The following is a 22771-nucleotide window of genomic DNA, read 5'->3' on the forward strand; positions in this document are numbered from 1 at the left end:
AAACAAAGCTGAAACCAGACAGAACACCTGGATTCTGGAACGGCGAAATGCTGCGACTCAAAGTTAGAACCTCCTTCATGCAGCGCCTCAGGCAGATGTTTATCTTGACATTTAAAGCTCCCGATGATCCAGGTAAAGAAATCGAGAGATTGTATCTGAGACGAGAGGACCTTGACTCAGCTCAGACTTTTGCCATGCAAGATGGGCGAGAGAAAAAAAAACACAAAAAAAAACTGTCATGGATGACAGCGGATTTTACTGGTAGGAGCAGAAAAACTAGTAAAAAGGCTTCCGATTCCAAGAAGCATCGATGCAATAAACGTTTGCTACAAACCTTACTTGGCTCCTCGGCAGAAGAATAACGGCCAATAACGGCTCGTGCATGTACTTCATATTCTTGATTTGCAAGCAAACTAACGCGGCCGGGTTTTAGTGACACTTGGGCATTTCAAAATAACTGGAAATTAATAGTAAACAGATGGGCACGCAGGAAAAGAGGAGACCGAACCAAGACCGGACAACACTAGATTGAAGTACCGATTTGTACACCTGCACCAAGAGCAATATCAGATGCATTATGTGCTGAAAATCAGGAAAATGTTGAGAAAAAAAAAAAAAAAGCGAACTATTTTGCAACAGGTCACTGCTGGTGTCGAGGTACTCTCGCCTAACTTCGATGCGGGCATCTTGTGGCGACCAGTCCGGGGTGTGGTCTGCTTTTCGCATCAAGTCGGCTGGGTTAGGTTCCACAAGCCTGAACAGGTTAAAAATTTGAAAAAAACATTTGGTGGATGGATTTTTGTAATGAAAATAAAATCAAAAATATAAATGACATCCGGGCCAAATTTCATGGTTTCTTCTTCGGCCAATGGAGTCACTCCTCCAAAAATGTTTTGTGAAATCGGTGGTTCGAGAGTCAATTCCAAAACCCTGCTCACAAATTAACTGGCGCGGCTTTACTAGGGCAAACAGTTACAAGAATTAATAACTTGCAAATTTGTAGTTTATCGATCCAAAAACCATCAGACTTTCTTCTCTGGAACGGCTTTGCGGGAATTTATAACAATTCACCGCCAATGTTGGACCTGCATGCTGGCCTGGCTCAAAATGTTCTAGTTCATCACAAAAATGCTTGATGGGCATCTTCCACACCAAACTCGCTGAAATCAATTCGGCATGTTTATCGTTCCATGCGAGAGAAATCAGATGGACGGTTAAGAAATAGGAGAAACCTTTTCTTCCCTTCATGCTCAGCTTGCGAGCTTTGGCTTGGTGAGGGGAGGAGAGAAAAACGAGGGGGAGGGAAAAAGAAAGAGGGGTGTGTCAGAGTACCCCCCCCCACCCACATTCGACCAGACACACGAATGCACACAGTTTTTCAAAGCCTAGCGGTCTCATCCAATCACACTTTGAGATGAAATGGGGGGGGGGGGGGTAGTGCGTGTGGGTGGGGAGGGGGGGGGGGGGGGTAAATAAGGTGAAAGCAGAGACGGGGCTCGAGTCCGCACAGCTGATAGAGAAGGGTAGAGAGCGAGCGAGTGAGCGAGAGAGGGGGGAGGAGAAGCGGGCCCCAAATAAAAAAAAAAAAAAAAAAAAAAAAGAGAGGGAGCTACAGAAAAGAAGCAAGGCACTGCTCGGAGCGCTCACACTCCAAGAAGCGAGCCCGAGAGAGACGCTCAAGTGACTCCGTAAAGACATTTGGATACTTTCACCTCTCCGCCCAACTTTGTGTGGGATTTTGGTGGACATTTAACAAGTTCCATTTTTTTTTTTCTCCCCCCCTTCAATGTTCTGCAGAAGAAGTAGAGCATCATTTGACTTCTGGGACTAGAGGAGAGCGTACCACGTGTGTGGACTAGAGTTGAATCCTCCCAAGAGTGAGCTTTTTTGCATATTAAGGATTTTAAAGCGCATCGGGAGGGAGACTGGGAGTAAAATATTGGACGGGAGGACGGGTCGACGGAGGACCACCCCGCCACCCCCCTTCCCCTCCAGTTGTTCAGGCTGCGCATGATTTGACTTATGGATGTCCAGACATTCCTACAGAGCTCTTGAGGAATAAACAGTGAAGCAAGTCCAACATTCTGGTGCCATTACATCCTGCAGTTTCTCCAGATTGACACGCCGCGAGTCGAGGTTGCGGGTGCCTCCGAAAGAGGAGATTTGGAAGCACGGGAGGGGGGCCTCTCCCGCTCTTGTACCCTCTCCCCGCTCCCAGCTCAGCATGCCCCAGCCCCTGAGCACCTCCACAGCTCCTCCAGCTCCACTACCATGTGTAGATGGACAGTGACACAAGGTGCACCGGTCGCCTGGCTCTCCTCCCGCCGCCGCCACGCAACCCCGCCGCACCTCCTCTCCCTCGTTTTCCTTCTCCTGCTCCTCCTGCTCGGACCGTCCTCGTCCTCGTCCTCGCCCCTGCTGTCTTCTCCTGCGACCCCGACTTTGAACGAAAGCCATCATGCCGGAGGAGGGAGCCCGCCTCGCCCCTTCGTCTCGCAGGACTCGTCGCCTTCGTCCTCGTCGCCGGCACCTCTCCACACCTCCTCCGCCAGGTTGCCACGGGCGACCGACCTGTCATCGTCTTCTGCCGCCGTGGTGGGGCGCCACGTGCGCAGCAGCTACAACCACCTGCAGGGAGACGTGCGCCGGCGCAAACTGTTCTCCTACCAGAAGTTCTTCCTCCGAATCGACAAGAAAGGGAAAGTCAACGGCACCAAGAGTGAGGACGATCCTTACAGTAAGTCACTATTATTTCATCATCTCGGTAGCTTGAAAACAACGTTTTAAATGAAGTCCAAGTTGTTAAATGTTGAAATGCCTCTGCACTGCCAAAGATGCGCCCGAGTTGAATAAAAGCCAAGAAGACAAAGAGACAATCCGCTGGATCCAGTTAAAATAAATGACCCAAAAGGAAGTCATTTGTCTTGGAGGAAACATCTTTAAGCACAACTATCATCATTTCTCTAATGAGAGACACTCATATTCCCCCCCCCCTAGCTGTAGCCGAGGTTCATTCCATCCCTCAAGTAAAGTTGTGCTCAGTTATGTGCATCGGGATAAAAGCGCATTGAAATACTGAGAAACATTTTAAATATTGAATCGCAGTGGCGGATTTCAGACATGAAGCCGGAGAGCATCTCTCGAGGTGCGTAAATTGTAACCGATCGACAGGAACGCTGGGCCCATAATTGCAGTTTAGCCAGAGTTGAATGTAACGTGACGAGGCAAAATGCTCCTTTTGTCAGCAGATAGTTTTACATAATGTGTGATTTTGGAGGAAGGCGGGGGAGGAGGGGGCTCCCTGAGCACGTGCTCTACTCAGGCCCATTTTTATTCAGTAGACAGACCGCAACACCCTCTTAGGACACCTCACCTTGGAATCAATGCTTTAATAGCTGCTCCCAGATTTGTTAAATATTCCAATACTATAAATATTCGTATTCATACTTTAAGAAAACTCACCATTGTCTGTTACAAAAGCAGACCAGCATTACATCAAAGGACGACGCGCAACGACGGCAAAACAAGGGTCAACGCTTTATATTAAGAGTAATATTGAAAGAAAGAAAAAAGAAAGTCGTCTGAACACATCTGGAAGTGAGACTCCTGAGAGTTTTCAGAACAGCTCCATTGCCTTCGGGTGCACCCAAGTGTGGCTTCGGAACACCACAATACTGAAAGCTAACTCACGGCTCACTTCTACCTACTGTGACACTGTGTGTCTGTATCAAACATGGTAAGGGGGCGGTGCTCTGTCTTCATATTAGTCACACACTTCCAAACACGTCGCAGGGTTCAATGAATCCGTCCGCGGTGCTGTACGCGCTTCTCCTGCTGAGCACACGCACGCATGTACACGCTTGCAGATACACACGGGCACAGAGAGGCCAGTCTTGCACATGGCCTCCATATGGCAGAGCCCACTTTTATTAGGGCCTGGACCAGTGTGAACGTGTGCGTGCGTGCGTGCGTGCGTGCGTGTGCCCCACTCAGACACCAAGCCTCTGCCAGACATGGCTGAAGGAATTTCAATTAGCATCTTTTCCTCCCTCCTCTTGCCCGCCGTCGCACGCACGCAACTGCGCTTGAAGGCGCGCAACAAGTCACTGATGCCATAACAGGATCAGGTCATGGTATCAGAGGCCCGATCCATCATGTAGTTTGTCTTCCGGCCAGACAGAAAAGTCAAAGATAAATCAGATCTTATCGCCGCACGATCGCAGATATATAACGTTGTAACCTCACGTTCTACAAGTGGGAACGATTTGACGATCGGGGAGGAATCTCTACGGGATGAATCACGCTTTGACATGTGCGCACATCTGCGCGCAAGCTTGCATGTATGTTTACGCTAATGCAGCACCTCCAGCTATTTAGCATGAGCTCCAAACAAAAATCGCTGCCTTCAAATAAAAAGACGCCGCGAGAGTATATTCCCCCCCGAGCGAGAACTGTGAGAATTGTGGTGATGTTTCACATGATCATTCGGCACGTGACCTTTTCTTGACGTGTGCGCACATCTGGACTATGTTGTCAATTAGCTTGTTTGGGGGGGGGGGGGGAAGCCATACAGATACATTTATGTATCTATGTATATATGTAAGTAACGTAAGGGTTGTGGCCGCCGGTGCCAAGAGCTTCAAAAGCCTGCGTGTACTGTAAATGCAAAAATGTGTTCTTTTGAATCCGATTTGCGCTCATTAAAAACACATGGCCGGTGAGGCAGCGCAAAGCCAGCTTTCACACACACAGCAATGTAACATACCAACCGGCCTCAGCACTGCAGCATCTCAGGTGTTGAGCCTCTACAAGTGGAGCCAAGTGCTTATTTTGAGTTGACTTTTTTTTTGCAGTGCGGTTATCAAGCTCTCGTAGTCTGGTAATGTTCAAGGGGCCAGCTTGCAAATGGGCGTCATTAGATGGTGTCAGAGGTGATGAAGACGTTTCAAGTCAAGCTCCAGGGTCGCGAATCTCCTCCGAGGCTGGATTTTTTTCTAATCATGTCACAGTTAAGGGCGGTACATCATTCCGGCTTTGCAGCCTGTATCCTAAACATGCGGCCATGTGATCAAATGATTTGGGAACAAAAGACAGCAATGTATGGGTGACCGCCGACGAGGCTGAAAACTCGCACTCACGCATGTTTTAAGGCCACTGGCGGGAAGTCATTGAAATAGCCCAAAGTGTGGAGGCTCTTCTGTTCCCATTTAGCGGATGTTTTTCCACCTCTATGCTAATTACACCAACCCTTACACCCTACCCCCACCTCCACCGGGTTGACCCCTACCGAGTGACCGGCAGTCAGGAAGATTTGTTAAGGCCAAAGTCACTCCATGTGGTGCATCACTTTTGAAGCAAATGCTAATTTTAAAATATGGATAACTAATGTGAAATGTCAACATGATATTTTAAGGTAAAAACACATCTTTGTGTTGATGTGATTATTTTAGATTAAGTTCCATACACAGTCGACCACAATAAAATCCTTTCAAGGGTGATAGATAAACACGGTTTTGGTCCAATTTGGAAACTTTCCCATTGAAAATAATGGAGGCAGAAGTAATCGTTTCCTGATGAATCACACTACAAGATACAACTCATGAAACCTACATTGTGGAAATGCATTTTAACATTCGACTCATGGGAAGTACTGGTGATATTGCAACGTCAACACAATAAAACATGCTTAACTTAAATGACTAAGCTGTGTAAAATGCACCGCACTCATTTCAAAGTGGAAAAACGGTCAAATTTTCGGACCCTAAATACTTCAACTTTCGCATGTCTTCCGATGAAAAATTCTGTTTCCACATTGTTCTTAATTTGATAGTCTGGAGTAAGGTCGTGAAGAAGAAAGAACCAGCAAAACACATGCGGATTTAACCCTTTGACGATTGCAGGGAGGTATGCCGAGGTCTTGCGCAACATCATAACTCCAATCCCCAAAAAAAAAAAAAAAAAAAAGAACGTTTTTTTGTCCTTAAAAATTGTGCTTAACTCATTCACTGCCAGAACATTTTCAGACTCTCTTTTACCCTAACGCAGGGGTCTTCAATCCTGTTCCCCGAGGGCCGGTGTCCGACCTGTTTTCCATCTGTCCCCGCTGCAACACACACCTGATTCAAATGATCAAGATCGTTATCCAGCTTCTGCAGACTTTTGGTGAATATCTGTAGCAAGGAGAGATGGAAAACAGGCAGGACACCGGCCTTCGAGGAACAGGATTGAAGACTCCTGCCCTAACGGTTGAAAAAAATTGAAAATAATATAAATAAATTCCTTGGATTGGGCTGGATTGTGAAAAGCCAAATAAATTCATCAATGGCAGTGAGTGCGTTAAATCATCTTCAAGTCAAACGAAATGAAGTACAAAAATCCATTTAACACATGCTTGATCTTCCTATATCATCTAATGTCTCCCTGAAATGAGTCCATGTCGTCCACATTCAAGATCTTTATTCTGTTACAACGCCGGTCCACTTTGCCATTCCCTCCACTTGACGAGCGTTTAGGGTTCTCGTGGGAAAACGTATCAGTGTGGCCCATAAAGAAGAGTTATGAGGAGCTATGGGACGCAGCAGAGGTTAGTGTCAGCGTTGCTTTTGCTTCAAAGTTACTTTGACATCTTCATGGACTCCTCTCTCAGTAAATTAAAGTGGTGTGCAAACGTCACGGGCAAGCCTGCTCCGAAAATACTGAAAGCATCGGTGTCGTCCAAAAGCTGCCAAAGTCAACAATTAGCTTCAGCTGTGCTCTGAAAACATGCACTAAACCTAAACTACCTGCACACTTCCTCATACATTTGTTCCATTTGCTCCTCTGAAACTAACACTACAGATTTGCTTTCATGTTACAGAGGGTGTGGAGGACATTAAGCCAAGTTTATTGCGCGCTGAGAGACAAACACCGACTTGAAATCTGCACCACAATCGATTAGATGATTGATTGCTAATAATTCTATGTATGATTAGTGATTCATTTAGTCTTGAAGCAACAATGGAAAAATACAATTAAGTACTTGGCATCTATCAGTCTACTCACTCATCCATCCATTTTGAATAGCGACTGCCCTGATTAGGATCGCGAATGAGCCAGAGCTTATTCCGGCTGTCACGGGGCAAAAGGCGCCGCATGCCCTGCAATGGTTGGCAGAGAACTACAGGGCTGTCTAATCGCCGAAATAATGCGCTATATAGCACAAAGGTCCAATTTATGTCCAAGTAATGTGTCAAATGCAGCTATGTTGAACTTAAATGGTTAAGAATCCCTACACTGCTACCGGCCACAGAAGATCATATTTGCATGATATTTTGCTCTGATACGCTTTAATTTAGCAGAGATAAATTTTCCATTTCTTAATCTTCCACCTTAGCAGATAGAACCACTAAACATACACACAAAATTACTGAAGCAATGTGTCATCTTTTACATGATCTGAAAGTTTAAACTAAATTAAACAGTTTACAAAGCATATAAAATACAGTACTTGTTTTGAAACAGAGCTGAAGTCTGGATCAAATTATGCCACTTCTAATTCATGAGCTATTTTCTTTTACTGGAACCCACCAAACAATCAGTATTTAAAACGCTCAAGAAAAAAAAAAAAAAAAAAAAAGATGCACAACACTGATCATCCATGCGAGTGAGAACGTTTATGTGGTTTTACTGTAACCAACATGCAGAGAGTTTGCTTAAAGACCACTGAGCATAAAAAGGATGGCTTGGAAATTCAGCTCATTAGCAAAAGATACAAATTGATGACTTGTTGATCTGTATGCTTAATATACATAAAATGCCTGTGTGTAATGGAATCTGATTTATTAACGCTGGTACCGGGCCGCGGTAACGCCCCGCCCCCCGAAGCCAAGTTGTCTCCGTCGCGTAATGCTAATATTAAATAGACAAGCTAGCATCTCCATCGCATAACGCTAATGTTAAATTCACAAGCTAGCAAATGAGTAAAAGGGCACGACTCGTAACCCCCGCCCCCCCGACAGAGAATAGTTACAGGGCCGGCCCACGAACGGTATAGACTTGTATGAACCGGTCCGTGGCAGAAAAAAGGTTGAGGACCACTGATTTAAAGTACCGGTACTTAGCTTTGAATGTTGCAGGGAAAAAAATAAAATAAAATAAAACACATTTGAGGTCAGAAAGTCAGAATCAGAAAGAAGCAAAGGCATCAGAAGTTGATTATTATGCCAAAGAATGTTGAGTTGGTGGGAAGCCTTTTTATTGTTTATATTATGCTCAGGATTCTTGCAGACGATAATCATAATGTCAACAGACAGGATCGGGAGGAGACGCATGATATTAAGCCAAAAAAACGGATCTTCAATCAGGTTTTAGAACTGTAATGGCATATTTCACAGAATATTTGACTGGCCAGTTGGATTTCTGAGCACAGTAGCATGTGCAGGTCCTCATTCCTGATGTTTTACAGTCCCGTTGAGTTGATTTATAAACAGCGCCCATTCGGATTCTTGGCCTATCATGACAAAGCCTTGACGATCCAAAAATTTTACATTGTCAGAAAAACAAATCATCCAGTTTGGCAACAAGCAACCAAAGAGAACCACAGATATATTGCACGGTTAGGGTAAAGTCGTAAGAGATTATAGTCCAAAGCCAGAATTTGTACAATTCCTTCCAAGCATAGCCACAGTTACAGATGAGGATATTCCATTTTACTGTGCAGCTTTTCACATGACATTACTCATGTTAGCAATTATGGCTAAATTGGTACAAGCTAAACTGCCATGCCTTGCAGAAGCGACTACTTGCAGTAACTCGCATTTTCAGCCCACTTGTCTGTCTCTCCGCATTGAGAGAGTAAGACCGAAAGTGTCATTGTTGTGTTACAAAGTGGAGTATGTGAAGCGGCACAATTAATGACCAGTAAAGCAGTGGGAGGCGAAGAACAGCATCTGTGATGGATAACATCCAGGGCTGCTGCCATACAGACACCATGTGCTTCCCACTCTCCGACATTCCCTCACCGTCGGAACGCCCCCGCCTCATAGAGCCTGCATGAAAGTGAGGCTCTTAATGGAGTCATCAAAGTTAGCGCTGAGGGCTCCGAGTTAAGTCCAGGGAAGCATCTGGACAACCGGCCTGGAAGAACAGAGTGGCCAGGAATGCCAGCTAATTAACCTGTCTTACATCTACACTGTATGTGAACACTGGCCATGTTTAATGACTTTTTTGTTTTTTTACATGCCAATTTGGTTGAAATGTCAGCTGAACACTGTCAAAGTGACAAATAATTTAGTCGGCATGTGGTTCATTTAAATTTGAATGCTTAAAATGTTTGTTTTTTTTTAGGTGCAGCTTGAGAGACCTTTGATGTCAAAAAAGTGCAAATTCAAGACGAATAACGCCAGACCCTCAAAGATTGGCATCCATGCTATAGAAATAGCAGTTTAAAAAAAAAATGGTGCATTGCGTACTTTAGTCTTTCAGGGCGGCAATAGTTCATCTTTAAGGCTTTGTGACCGTGAATTGAGTTCAGCTGTCGACGACAACAAGCGGGAACTAGCTGTTGCAAAATTGCTAATATAGACGACTGTCGAGGTACCCTTGAGCAAAGGGAGGCAGCACCGTTGCAAGGGGAGGCGCTTCCCTCTGTCATTACTCCTTGCATGTCTGCAAATGTGTTGTGTTCAGAAAAAAAAAAGTAAATTCAGTGATAAAATCAAATCTAATAGGATTTACCAGTATTACATTTAGCAAGTTGGCCTGTATATGCTCTGACAAATTTGTATTTTCCAAACAGTTTCAAGCTACACAGAAGAATTTGTGAAGTCTGATGTGTCCAAATTTCCAACAAGGAAACACTCTATGTAGTGTAGAAAAGTTTGTTGTTCAGGCTACTCAAAGACTAAAGGTAATAGGGCAGTGAGGAGGAATGGAGAAATGCATTTTTTGGGGCCGGAAATAACATTAACATACGTATGTGGGAACATATGCAGGGCCAGAAAGTTGCTGGTTCATCAGATTTGTGGTGTAAAATGACCAGATTTCTACAGCTGAAAGCTTAGTGCCAACACCTTCCGCAACAGGCAGTTGAGGGGGGAATGAAAAATGTGTGAAATGCAGATGACCGTCACAGCACATTAGCTAAAAACATAACTCCTGCCGTGGGAGGCCTGTGAAATGTTTTGACAGAAACTGGCAGCTTTGTCACTTTATCATGTTACAAAGTCAACTGTGGTACAGGAATGGCAGTACCTCTGGTGGTCAACCCCACCCCCTCCGAGGACCCCCTAACTTCTCTTCTCTATCAATTCCCTATTAACAGAACACTGAATTTACGTTGGGTTTCTCCAAGCCGCTTTAAAATGCACTCTATGTGACACAACTGGCAGTGGTCACACTGTACTCAGGAAGGTGATTTGAATTTATATAGTCTCAAATTGCGTAATCCAACTTAGAATTGCCTTTGACCAGCAACCTCTGGAATTTCAAACAAAGGCATTTTGCTCATGTGATTTTGTTTGGTGTGGTTTTGGACCAACTGCAGTTTGTTTTTCTTTACTTACCGCAGACAGTTTCAGACTCGCACAAAACTTGGAAAATCCAGACAAGTGAAAGAAGTAAAACTGAAGGGGCAGCAATGAATTATGTGACACATTGTGTCTCAAAACAATCTTCATCATGAAATTAATCAACTGTTTAATTTTCATAGCATCCCAACCTTGGGTGTGTGGGGGACCCAACTAGTTTTGAGGAAAACAAAACATTTTCCGCATGGCATGTGCATGTTTTATGAGGTGTGTTTGGCATGGCATTGTTTTGCTGAAATGGGTTTGCATATAAATGTCACTCAGTTGTTATTGCATTATTGTATGAATATAGAATGATTCAAGTTTTAGGGCCCTTTGATCCACTTTCTCCTTACATCAAGTACAAAGTATAGATCAAACAAGAAATCACGGAGGGGCTGGTCTCATTACAAACGAAATCTGGCAGGGTTCAACTGTGGTCAGAAACTGATGTTCAATTTGAACTACTGTAAAATGCAGTTAATAACATGCACCTGTGTATAATACACCTCCCCAAAAACACCCATGAAGACCAAATGTGAATTAACTTAAAAAAATGCCAAACGAAATCCAAGTAATTAAACATCATACAAAAAATAAAGCATGAAAAAAATCATTTTTAGTTCATATATTTGACAAAGTAACAGTTTTTCCAAAGTGAGAGGCTGGCCGTGACAAAAACGGAAGTGTGATGTCTTTAGATGAACGTCGGTGGCAGTGCTCAATGGGGAAAGTGTACAAAGCCACTCAGAAACGGACTCAGAAAGCGATATTTCGAACTTTAACTGAGGGGATCCAGGTGTTTGAAGAGCTAGAGGACCGCATGTTGGACCGTACATGTACGAGCCAGATGCTGCAGGATGATGAAAATGTTGTGCCCGAATGACCTGACATGGAGACGAGACCGACTGACATTGGATGACTGGTAAGCTAAATAGGCTACGACTATTAGTCTAGCATTATTATTTGAAATTCGATGCTGTGCCGTACTGTAAATTATGCAAAATGAGATTACTTATTTGTTCCATAGTCTGCTAGCACTGAAAGCCACACATCAAAGACAACGATAACGTGGCATGGTCATTCACCGACAAAGTCATGCCAGCTCATGCGTAGGGCGTTGGCTCCCTCCGGTAGGCGGGTTTTCTTTCCTCCGCCCCCCCTCCAATTGTGTCATGGGTTGAAATACCGCGGACTACCTTTATATTTTGATTTTTTTACTATGTTTACAATTCCTGTCAGCCAGTCGGGAGTTGTAAACGAGACGTTTTGTTTCAAGTGTTTATTACAGAATTGAACAGGTATGCAGTGGAACAGTTTCGACGTTGCTTGTGACGGATCTGCAGACAAGGAAAAACTAAATTACTGGACTGGCATCGCCCGATCGGCCACAGCTGGAATCGGGAGCCAGATAATGTGGAAGCCAGTTGAACTGTAACACAAACTGGTCCATTTACGTGCCCTATGCTTATCTTTTGGTCACTTTAACAACCTTTGGCCTGAATGTGAACAATGCATCGTCGCACAGGCATTTCGCCCAAAAAACGCAATAAGAATGGCAAAGAGCAGGAAACGTGACAGTAAACAATGCAATACAATGGGTGACTGGCGACTCGATCTCTTCTAATGACGTCATTCGCCGAAGATTTCCGGAGATTGCCGAACATTGGCATTTTTGTTGTTAAGCGCTTTGCTATGGGTCTAATTATGAATCTGGGTGGCTTGCGTCATAAAAACTAACGAAAGTATGCTTAAAAGTTTTAGCAGTCAAAAGATGGTTGGCCAAGTTTACTTCACACAAGGTCTTTAAAAAGCATATTTTCCCATCTGTGCTTTAGCATAACACGCTACCCCGATTTGCTATCAGATTGAGTAGTATGAACGAATAAAGATTCAAAACATGCCAATAAATTGTAAATGCTTTTAAATCCAGGTTAAAAACGATGCTCTTTTCCATCCCTATGATTCTGGTCTTTCAAAGTATTTTTGAAATAACGTTTTCAGAAATCTTGCTCTAGCACTGTACGCACTTTTAGCAATCACTTTTTTTCATTCTTTACTTTGCTTTTAAATCACTCACTTCATTTGTAACCACTTTTAAATGTTATACCTTTAATTACAGTATGTGAAGCATATCGAGTTACATGTCTGAAATGCGCTATAAATCAGTAAATTAAAAACTTTTTCTCATAACCCCTGGGTACTGCCTAAACCTCTAAACAATGAAAAATGTTTGTTTCTTATCAAGCTTATTCTTATTGACCAGGCTTATTAAGACCACTTTTTTTTTTTTTTTTTAAAGCAGCACATTTTGCGTATGTGTGTTCCATGTGCCGTAAAGAGTGTTGTTGCAATCCAAACCGTTTGTTATGACCCGGACTTTTAATGCCGTAGCAAGCTGACTGGCTGCTCCTGGTGACTGGGTCATAAAAGAGCCCAGTGCTTTGGTCCTCTCAAAACCACATCAAATGGAGTGGGGGTGGGGTTTAACAGGTGGAGCACTCTTTAGCACCTCACAGACAGACCCTATTTCGACACGTCATAGAAATGTCTGCTGTGCCTGTGGCAGGGCAGAACATTTCGAGGCTGATGGATGAGACGTTTTGTGGTGCTTTATGTGCATGTCACTTTGACGAATGGTCTCGCCATTTCATGCCGACAATGTCTTGGGGATCGACAAAAATACACTTTTATTGATGGTAATATAAGGGTTGGACTGGTGTCAAGATGCTTTGGGGACAATGTTTAACTAAAGCAATCCAGAATAATAGTTTACATATGTGTTCTTACCATCAATATTCAAGTTAATATTTGAAATACAATGAAACATAGTTTGTAGTAAAGCAGGAACATGTAGGGGGAAGGTCTACATTTTTTCCTGACGGTTCAGACCGGAATTTATTAACTTGTTGCCATCACACAAATCAACCTGAAACTGGAGGATACACATTCTCTAAAAATGGAGGAGTAGAAAGATAGAAAATAGGCATCTGGGGGAGATGCACGTAAAAAGTATCTCTGACTTAGCGAAACACTTTTGAATCGAAACCCGCGTTGTGTTCCACTCGGTTTTATCTGCCTTCCTCTTTTTCTCTCAAATAGTGACAAAAGCCACAGTGATATAATTCTGAAGCCATGCCAGCTATGACGACCACAGAAATGCTGACAGATTCATCTGAATGAAGATGGGACATGCATGTCCACCAAGCAGTCGTTTGTTGTTAACTCATTCACTGCCAGACATTGTCAGATCCTCTTCTTCCCAAATGTTTGAAAAAATTTGAAAAAAAAAATCCTCCATGTACGATTGTACAATTAAATCAGTTCAAAGCAAAGTGCTATTCATCTACGCATGACTGGATGAGAATTAAGGCTACAGACACGGTGCACGGTGAACTCGTATGCGCAGTGCCATGTGAACGTGTCGTCACGCGACTCACGAAGGCGCACTCAGCCGCGATGCTCGTCGTTTTCCATTGGATTGTGTAATATTCATGGCATCCAAGTGTCTGTCATGCAAATATTTGCTGTAATTACAATTTTACTGTTTGGGTTACATCACCAGCGCAGCGACAGGACTCCATTTTAAACCAAAGTTTAAAACCATTTTAAACCTGTGCCGAAGTGACTGAAGCAAACTGCTTTTCATGTTCCATCTCGCAAAAAAAAAAAAATTGAAACCGATTTAGAGAAAGAAATGAATCGTTTTTATTCTTTGATTTAGTGTCATTCTGTATTTTTTATGGCCATACAATCAACATTAAGTCACAAGAAACCACCAAATATTTGTTTTTTTTTATTCACCAATTCCCTGCTGCTCGCTATTGTCCGCCTGCGATCTTGGATTCTACAGGCCCCACCAGCTAATCCTCTAAAAGCCCCGAAAGCTTTATGGCATGGTGTAACTGACTTTAAGATGAGAGAAGAAGGCGCCGCTGACCACTGCTTAAACCAATAATTGGTTCAGGCTTGAAAACTGATACGCACGCTACGACCTCTCTCCAGCCTGGCAGCCAGAGCGCCGTTCATGGGCTTGCCTGCCTACATGCTCTCCCCTGGCCAGAAAAGCAAACATAAGACGGAAAAATGTTTTTTTCCTGGCTTACACCTCAGTCCCAGGGTGCGCAGCCAGCGAACAAAGCGGCGAATGAGCAGGGGGTAAGAGGCCGAGAGGCCGCTCTGAAGTCCGACTGTAACATCGCGGGCCAGGCTGAGGAACGACGCGAGACTGGGGCTCACTTGTGAGGAAGAAAAAGTCGGGGGGGGGGGGGGTTTCTGCCTACAGAATCTAAAAGGTTTATGCAACATTTTGTGGAATCATTGAAGCCTGTCATTAAGATTGTATTGACGCCAAAATGTAATCAAAGACATTTGGCTATTTCACAATTTATCTATATCCTAAATCACATGTACTGTAATCTGCTTTGATGGACGCGTCAGCAAATTTCGCCGGTCCGTCATTCGCCAGCGGCCGGCCCGCCACTCCGTCATTATTTCAGGTCAGCCCAGTTGTCAGTCCACCACTCTGTCATCGTTACTTTAACTGCACTTCTGTCAAAGCTAAATTACAGTTCGTCATCGCTATTTTTGGACCGTCAGTAAAAAAAAAAACAACTGTTTACAATAGAAACAGCACACCATTTCATTTATTTAGAAACTGTTTGGACCGCTTTACACCAAAAAATATTAATTCTTAAACAAGTATTGATGCCCCTCCTGCTTCTCCTCCCCAAACTGCCCCTTGTAGCTGGGGTACCCCAAAAGGGACATGCTCTCCTTGAGAAAAAACAGCTTCTGGAATTTGGTACTGGCCAGGGTACCAATGACGCGGTGCAGTCATGCAGAAATTTCTCTAGTATGGACATGGCCAACGTGTGCAGCAAAACATTATTTGCCAAAGGTCGTCTTTGGTTTTAGGGTTAGTGACGGCTCAGGTGATGGCTGAAAATCATTTCTGTCTCAAAGTTTCCGTAGGTTTGTCAGTCTGCCAGCAAAACGGGAGTCCATCAGTGATGGACTGACGGACTGCCCACCACTGGTAATCTGGTGGATGCTATTGCAAATCAAGCAATGCTTTGAACTAGCGATTCTCAAAGTGTGGGACTCCGAAAGCTCCCACGAGTGATACACAACAGTGCAGTTCTACTTACCTTTTTTAATGAAATACATTTGTATTTCATCTTTAAGAACGGCTTGTTTTGTCAATTTTATTCATGTACAATTTTCAAAGTGAAGTACATTTTAATTGAATTTTTATATATCTAATCACAATGTAGATTTTAAATTCTTCGTAATGTTACAGTGCCTACCATTAAAAAAAGATACTTTCTAGGACTTTTGATGAACACTTAGTCCTACTACACCGCTGTTGGTTATAATGGCGCTATTCGGAGAGTCGTCTACTTTTTTGGGGGTGGTATTTGCTGTAAAAGGCTCAAGAACCGCTACTTTGGGCCATGCTTTCGCAGCTAAACATGCATACGCACAGAAACACACGAGTAGCACGAGTAAAGGCACAACAGTCGTCACAGTACGGACATCACAGAGGCCGTTATCAGCTCAAGCATATCTCAACACACAGTTCCTAACACTCACAGGCAAGCACATCTAGCATGTAACACAATTGCACAACTGTTCAAGTTACATACACGAAAGGACTGTGCTGAATAGATTGTTCGTACCTGATTCATTCTAAATAAAAACATAGGTTAGGTCAAGGAATGCGTCATGAGGGGAAGGATTATGGAAAGTTCTGGTGATTTGCCTAACTACGTTCATGTACGCATGCATACAAACAGCAAGTATTGTCTCGGTATTTCTTCAAGACATTTTCTTCCTAACAATAGATAAAGCATGGGGCAAGGATCATTTGATGACTAAAATCTGCATATCTTCCAAAGGCACTACTTTTTAATCTCAAAGACCCATGACAAGGCAATGTTTTGAACTAACAGCTGATTAAAAATATAGTCTTGTTTTCACTGTGTGTTGTTTCAGTAAGAGTGCTTTGAAAGTCAACGCATTTGAAAACAACTTTCAAAGTACACGTTTTAGAAAACAACAGCACAATTATGTCCATGTAAGGAACATTGTCCATACATAAAAACACAAAACTTTCCACTCAAAGTTTTATGATCACCAACCTCATACTTACACACAAATGGTTCAAAAAGAAAAAAAAGAAAAACACACACTTGTGAAGTTACGAAAATCCTATAAATAATTATTCTATTTCCGTCCCTGTTGTCTTGTGTGCAAATGTCCAATCATGTGACGGACTATTTTTTGACAAAGCGGTGCCTGTCTGTCCACCAGGTATTCTGGAGATCAAGTCGGTGGACGTGGGAGTTGTGGCCATCAGGGGCCTCAGCAGTAACTACTATCTGGCCATCAGCAAGAAGGGAGAGCTGTATGGCGCGGTGAGTTTATAGCCTAACCACCCTCTTTCAACAAACCAAATAAACTAAACACCATATTTTGCGCATGTGAACACTCCAAACAAACTTGCTCTGAGTCAATGTGAACTGATATCACCTCAGGCCTTGGTCTGCCTTGCAGTTTAGTTAAACCGCACAAAACGAAGTTCACTTTTCACAAAAGTTGACATTGTCAACGCAAAGTGCCCCATATTCATTTCCCTTTGTGCTGGGCCACTTTATGCTTGTTATATACAGTATGTTTTGTTTTCAAAATGACAATAACCACAGGTGTTCATTTTAAACAAGCCTCTAAATCAAAACGGAAGCCAATATTCAACATGTAAGTAGACATCACATTGACAACAAAATAACACATTTTTTTGGTGTGGTTTAGATGTTTACGACAAAACTTAACTTTGGCCACAGCTCCAATTAATGAAAAACATCAGTCAAATTGCTTTGTAATAATGGTAAATTCATACCAAAATCAGTGGACTCACTCCTAACATTACAATTTAACCCCCAAAGAACTCATCATGCCCACATTTAGTTACTCCAAAATTGTTGTACCTTAAATCCAAGTTGTGATGACATGACGATGAATTCTAGTGGCCAGTGATTGTACACACCGGAATTTAGTTGAGAAGCAAGCACCCCTTTCAAATCGCCATCTGGTGAAATGTAAAAAGTCTGTTAGCGCCACGGCCGCTAATGAATGTCCATTCACATGAAATTGGTGCTTGTAATCTCACATTGTCAATACTCTATAGGCTCATGCAACACTTGCGTGTAAAATATTTATCAAGCAGGTCATTTAAACATTATGAACATATTTTATACTTTGGCTAGGTAGCAGCAAGATCACAAACTTTTTTCATCTCAGGTGTTACCGCTTACCTGCTCCCCTGCAATCATCACTTCCTCTTTCAAATGAGAATTTCAAAATAAAACAAGAACCGCTTTTTCTGATAACAAAACAGGAAGCGAATAAGAAACGTGTAAACTTTAGAACAGATTTTTTTAAAAACGTGGTTAAATGAATGTTAATGAAAAAATGTCACCCGCAGCTTTATACAAGAGCTGTGTCAACCAAATACAACTATTTTAATTCTATTACATTGAATGTGTGTCTTTATTTATTTGAAATATAAACAGCCCAAACCCTGTCGCAGTTTGTCTTTAACCACAGGTGCTTCTACTCAAGAGCCTGTTTACCTGCCGGTTGAGTAGAAGCACCTGTGGCTAAAGACAAACTAGGGAGGGTTTATTCTCTGGACAAGGATTTGACACATCTGTCAGATAGGAAGATTTGCATTTTGGCCATCGATATGTATAATAAAAAGATGATGGATAAAAAAGGGTGAATATTTTATTTATTATGACACTGGGTGAGGAATGTATCCATTTAAAAATCATATTTATGATTGATGCTAATTCACCTGTGTATCCACTTGCTGCCTTGACTCCTTGACTCACAATAAAGGCTAGGAAATACTATTCAAGACATTAAACAATCGGGCCTTTGCTAATATTTAATAAGGGAAAGAAAAATTCTGACCAATTATCAGCATGTGTGTTGCCCGCATAAAGGTAGACTTGTATGATACCATTAGATTTTGACCAGTTGTTATATGCCTAGTGTCAATCCTAGCCGGTGATTTTTTTTGTTTTTTTTTTCAATGGGCTTCATGTCTTCCAGCAACAGGAAGTAAAGTTAGTCAATGAATTCTCTCCATTCACAGGAAACACAATCCTCCACCTTCTCTATTCTTCCCTCAGTTCCTTTGAGGGAGCGGGGGGGGTGTATGCCTTGTTTCATCTCTTTTCTCCTCCGCTCATTCTCCCTCCCTCAGTATCAAAAGAGGCAACTCTCAGCATGTCTCTGCGGAGCAGTGGCGGCGGCGCAGATGAAATGACACCCGCTAGAATAGAAAAAGAGGCATTCTGTTGCACGGCCCCCCAAACCGAATTCCCATGACGTGGTCTTGTGCTCTGCTGCAACACAAGCCGCACTCGCACAGGCCTGAAGGGCTGGCATTTGATTACACTCGATGGCTCCGCAACACTGACTTCTTTATCCGAGAGTCATCCAATGAAATCATTGTTTCGTTCTATTGCCGGATTAACACACGCAATTAGGACCTTAAGGTTCAGCACGGTTGCATTTCTATTGTCACCGGAAATCTGCCGTAAACAAAGCTTGATTAAGCCAATGTGCGATCATCTTAATTTTTACGCGGTCACTTGCTATCATGGTAGTGATATCATGAATAAATGACACGCAAATGTAAACGTGTTTTTAATATCAACCTCCGGGAACATATCTACACACCAAAAAGTTTGCTCACTCTTTAACTGAACACTTTTTCCTTTAGAGTAAAGTATTCCCTTTCATTATTAAATGATATTACATGTAAAGTTTTTCTTTAATAATAGTTATTGGACTTGCATCTCTGCCAGTAAACACCAAAATCAAAACTATGTTTATCAATATTTGAGTTAAAGACCAGTGAATAGAGTTGGTGGGAATTTTGTTAAATTTATATACTACACACTATTGTATAATAAAAAATACATTGTACACATGCTATCATTTCAAAGCAGTCATGGTCACCTTGTTATTTACTAAAAACATAAAAATGACAAAATGTGCAGCGTTGTGACAAAATATTACAAATGAAAATCACTGAGAAATATCACACGATGGATCGTTTATTACGGTACTCGCTGCACATCCTTCCCCCTTCACAACCGTGCCTCTCTTCCACAGAGGGACTTTGGGCCGGACTGTCGCCTGATCGAGCGCATCGAGGAGAACAAGTACAACACGTACGCTTCAGCGGAGTGGCGCAACAAGAGGAAGCACATGTTTGTGGGACTCAACGCTAACGGCAAAGCCGTGAGGGGCAAGAAGACCAGGAGGAAAAACACAACCACTCACTTCTTGCCCATTGTGGTGCATCCCCGGTGACGGGACAAGATGTGTCCTGCCAGGGGAAGTTTCAATCTGCAGACTGCTGAGCATCTGGAGGAGGACTTTGTTCGGAAGGAGACTGAAGGCTTCTTCAAATCCGGGAAGAGCAACAAGGAGGGAAACCTAAAGACATTGCGCATCTGTCGGATGAGGACATTTCTATTTTTTAAAGAAAGATATATATTGCTATACAATGTATATAATATTTTGGGGGTCTAACTTATAAAAACACGCTGGCACAGTAGGAAATATGGGAATAATAAATAATGTGATCAGCAACTTGATGGAGAAAAACATGAGGAGGTGAGAAGTGGAAGGGAGAGGTTGAGAGAGTAGCAAACCAAACAAATCAAACTCTATCAAAACTTTTTTGGGGGGAATTTATTTATTTTGTGTAATATTTAACAGAAAGAACAAATACATGCTAAAAAGACAATTGAATGTCTTTTTTAAAAAAATAAAACATTTATGCTTTTCTTTTTATTTTTTTTTTGAATACTACTCATTTTAAACCCGAATAAATATATAAATATATTTGTCCTTAACTTGCACTGAGTCGTTTGTGTATTTAGACTCTCTTGATACAGCTGTGTTTACTATCATTATTATCATTTTTAGAGGTATAAATGACCCTTTGGGGGACCTCAACATGTGACAACAAACCAATTTTTGTTAGCACGTGTATCCTAGTGAAAATGTACACTATAGTGTGTTTTAGGTATTCCAAACAAGCCAGAATTCATTCAGTAGGTTCTCGGGAATGTCAGAAAAAAACGGTAATCGATGCAAACTTTGGCATATGTGTCTATCATAACAGGGCACATGAAAAAGTCTGAAATATAATCACAATATACAAAATTGAACAGAAAGTTGGCCATTTAGTTTTGAAGCAGCCACTTTGATCAAATGACAGAGCTCATGCTCCAAGGGAATTCACCCAAATGACCCCCAAATCGATAGCAGGTGCGGTTACTGGACTGATGATGGGTGGCTAAATTGCCAAGGGTTTTGTCACTGCCTTGTGCAAAGGTGGGCGGGGCATGGCGTCAAAGTTTGATGAGCATTTTGAGGATTCCCCATCACTGATGGCAGCTTTAATTCATATAGTTCACGGATATATCAGACGTCAAAAAGTCACACCTCAAACCTCTCAGCCAAATGCAAACAAATCAGCATCTTTAAAACTTCTAAAATGTATAGTGTAAAATGTAATGTACGTAAGGTGCACAAGTTAAACTTCATTCCATTTACCATTTCAACCAAAAACAACAACAACAAAAAACAACTTGATGAAAACCAGAATAATGAGCCTTGAATAATTAAGTCATACATAGTGTTTTTATATAAATAAATAAGAACAAAAATATAGCATGGAAACCAGACTTCACACATATCTGATATTTTGCATATTTATCTAAAATCGGTACTCGATTGCAATGTCATAATTTGTCGATCGATCTATGACATCAATGACTCGATCCACAAAATAAGTCATTACAGCAAACACAATCTTGCTTCCTCCAGGGACGTTCTGTGCTTCCATTGTAAATAACTAATCCAAGTTACATCAGCATATTCAGTCTGATTTTTCTTTTCATTTCCAATATTTTTTTTTATTCATTTTGAGGATTTTTTTTTTTTTAACTCACTGATCAGGACTTATCGCAAGTCAGTCGTAGGGCACATATGGACAAACAACCAATCACACACAAATTCCTATCACATTCACCCACAGCCCAAATGAGGAGGGAGGGGGGGGGTCTAAATTGACGGATGGATCCTATATTATATTAATATCATTCCAAAAATGTGCTACATGTGTTGTCAAAGTAAAAGCATCGTCCATCGTAGACATCAATCTGCATTTGAGTAAATAAACGCCGCAGGCTACCATTTGTACAATTTCCTACTAAATGTGAATGTAAAAATGATATACATGTCTTCTTTCCTGACAAATACGAATACGCGAAGCACGCACGCACACGCAAGCACACACTGGCGGTGGTAGTGCACGTGTGAGAGTGCGTGTGCATCAGTGTGGTCCAGCAGCTGAGAAAAAGCCTCCTCCTTGACCTTACTTGTCTGAAACCTGTTGCCGAGACCCCCCCCCCCAATCCCCTCGCCCCCCCCACCCCCGAGACAGCAGGGCATATGGCGTAACGTAAATATCACCCTCTTGTTTATCGCCTGATTCTAATTAACTATGATGTCATGTTTTCTTAATCTTCTGTCAAGTTCTTAAAGCCGTCCGTGTCATGTGGTTGCTGTCTGGGTCCTGCGATTTCTCTCGTTTACACTTTCCCCACCCCCTCCTCGCTGATTCTTGTCATGCCTTGGTAAAGGCTTGGATGAATTTTCAACAATCAGACCTGGAGCAAGGTTACTATTATTACACAAACTTGCAGCCTCCTCTGCCCAGGGCTGCAGTTGTTGTAATTTGCATCCATCACTTTTCAACTCTCTGCCATCTGTTCCCCTCGCTCTCACCATGTGTGTGTGTAATGGAAGCGGACTCATCCTACTCTGTCCGAGACTGGAAAAAAGATGGAGGATTCTGGTCTTGTGCTAAGGAATCTGTGCTCATGCCCGAATGTGAGTTATGATACGCCAGAGGGGACGCTTCGAATTTCCTTTTATCCCCATGGGGAAAGCGATTCTTTGTTTACATAATTACTTGGGTGTTCCACAAACGACATATCAAGTACAATTACTCTGAAATGTGTTCAAGACACCAAGCCACCCACACCCCTTTCCCACCATCGTAAAGTTCAAGGCCGAGAAGTCTGAAGCCAAGGTAGACATTAATAGGTTACTTTACTGGACATCCTGTAATA

General features: G+C 42.4%; 2 protein-coding genes across 4 annotated transcripts in view; one reads left to right on the forward strand and one right to left on the reverse strand.

Annotated features, from left to right (window-relative positions):
* The window catches only part of scarb2c (scavenger receptor class B, member 2c), a 106297-nt gene extending 88265 nt beyond the window's left edge, over positions 1-18032 (reverse strand). For 2 of the 3 annotated variants that reach the window (XM_086052733.1, XM_086052732.1), the window contains exons 1-2: positions 17861-18032; positions 17534-17634 (exon numbers count right to left, since the gene is read on the reverse strand). The gene's annotated coding sequence lies outside the window, so the exon portion shown is untranslated. Of the gene's footprint in view, positions 1-17533; positions 17635-17715; positions 17734-17860 lie in introns of those variants that run through there. The other variant, XM_086052734.1, reaches the window with a different exon arrangement.
* Positions 1537-20444, forward strand: fgf10a (fibroblast growth factor 10a). Its single transcript, XM_086052735.1, has 3 exons — positions 1537-2737; positions 16860-16963; positions 19734-20444. The coding sequence occupies exons 1-3, from the start codon at positions 2272-2274 to the stop codon at positions 19932-19934; spliced, it is 771 nt and encodes a 256-aa protein (XP_085908861.1). The 5' UTR covers positions 1537-2271; the 3' UTR covers positions 19935-20444.
* The last annotated feature ends 2327 nt before the right edge of the window (positions 20445-22771 follow it).

The sequence above is a fragment of the Filicampus tigris genome, chromosome 15, assembly GCF_054856515.1.
Source record: "Filicampus tigris isolate MCC_2025a chromosome 15, RoL_Ftig_1.0, whole genome shotgun sequence".
In the NCBI taxonomy this organism is placed as follows: Eukaryota; Metazoa; Chordata; class Actinopteri; order Syngnathiformes; family Syngnathidae; genus Filicampus; species Filicampus tigris.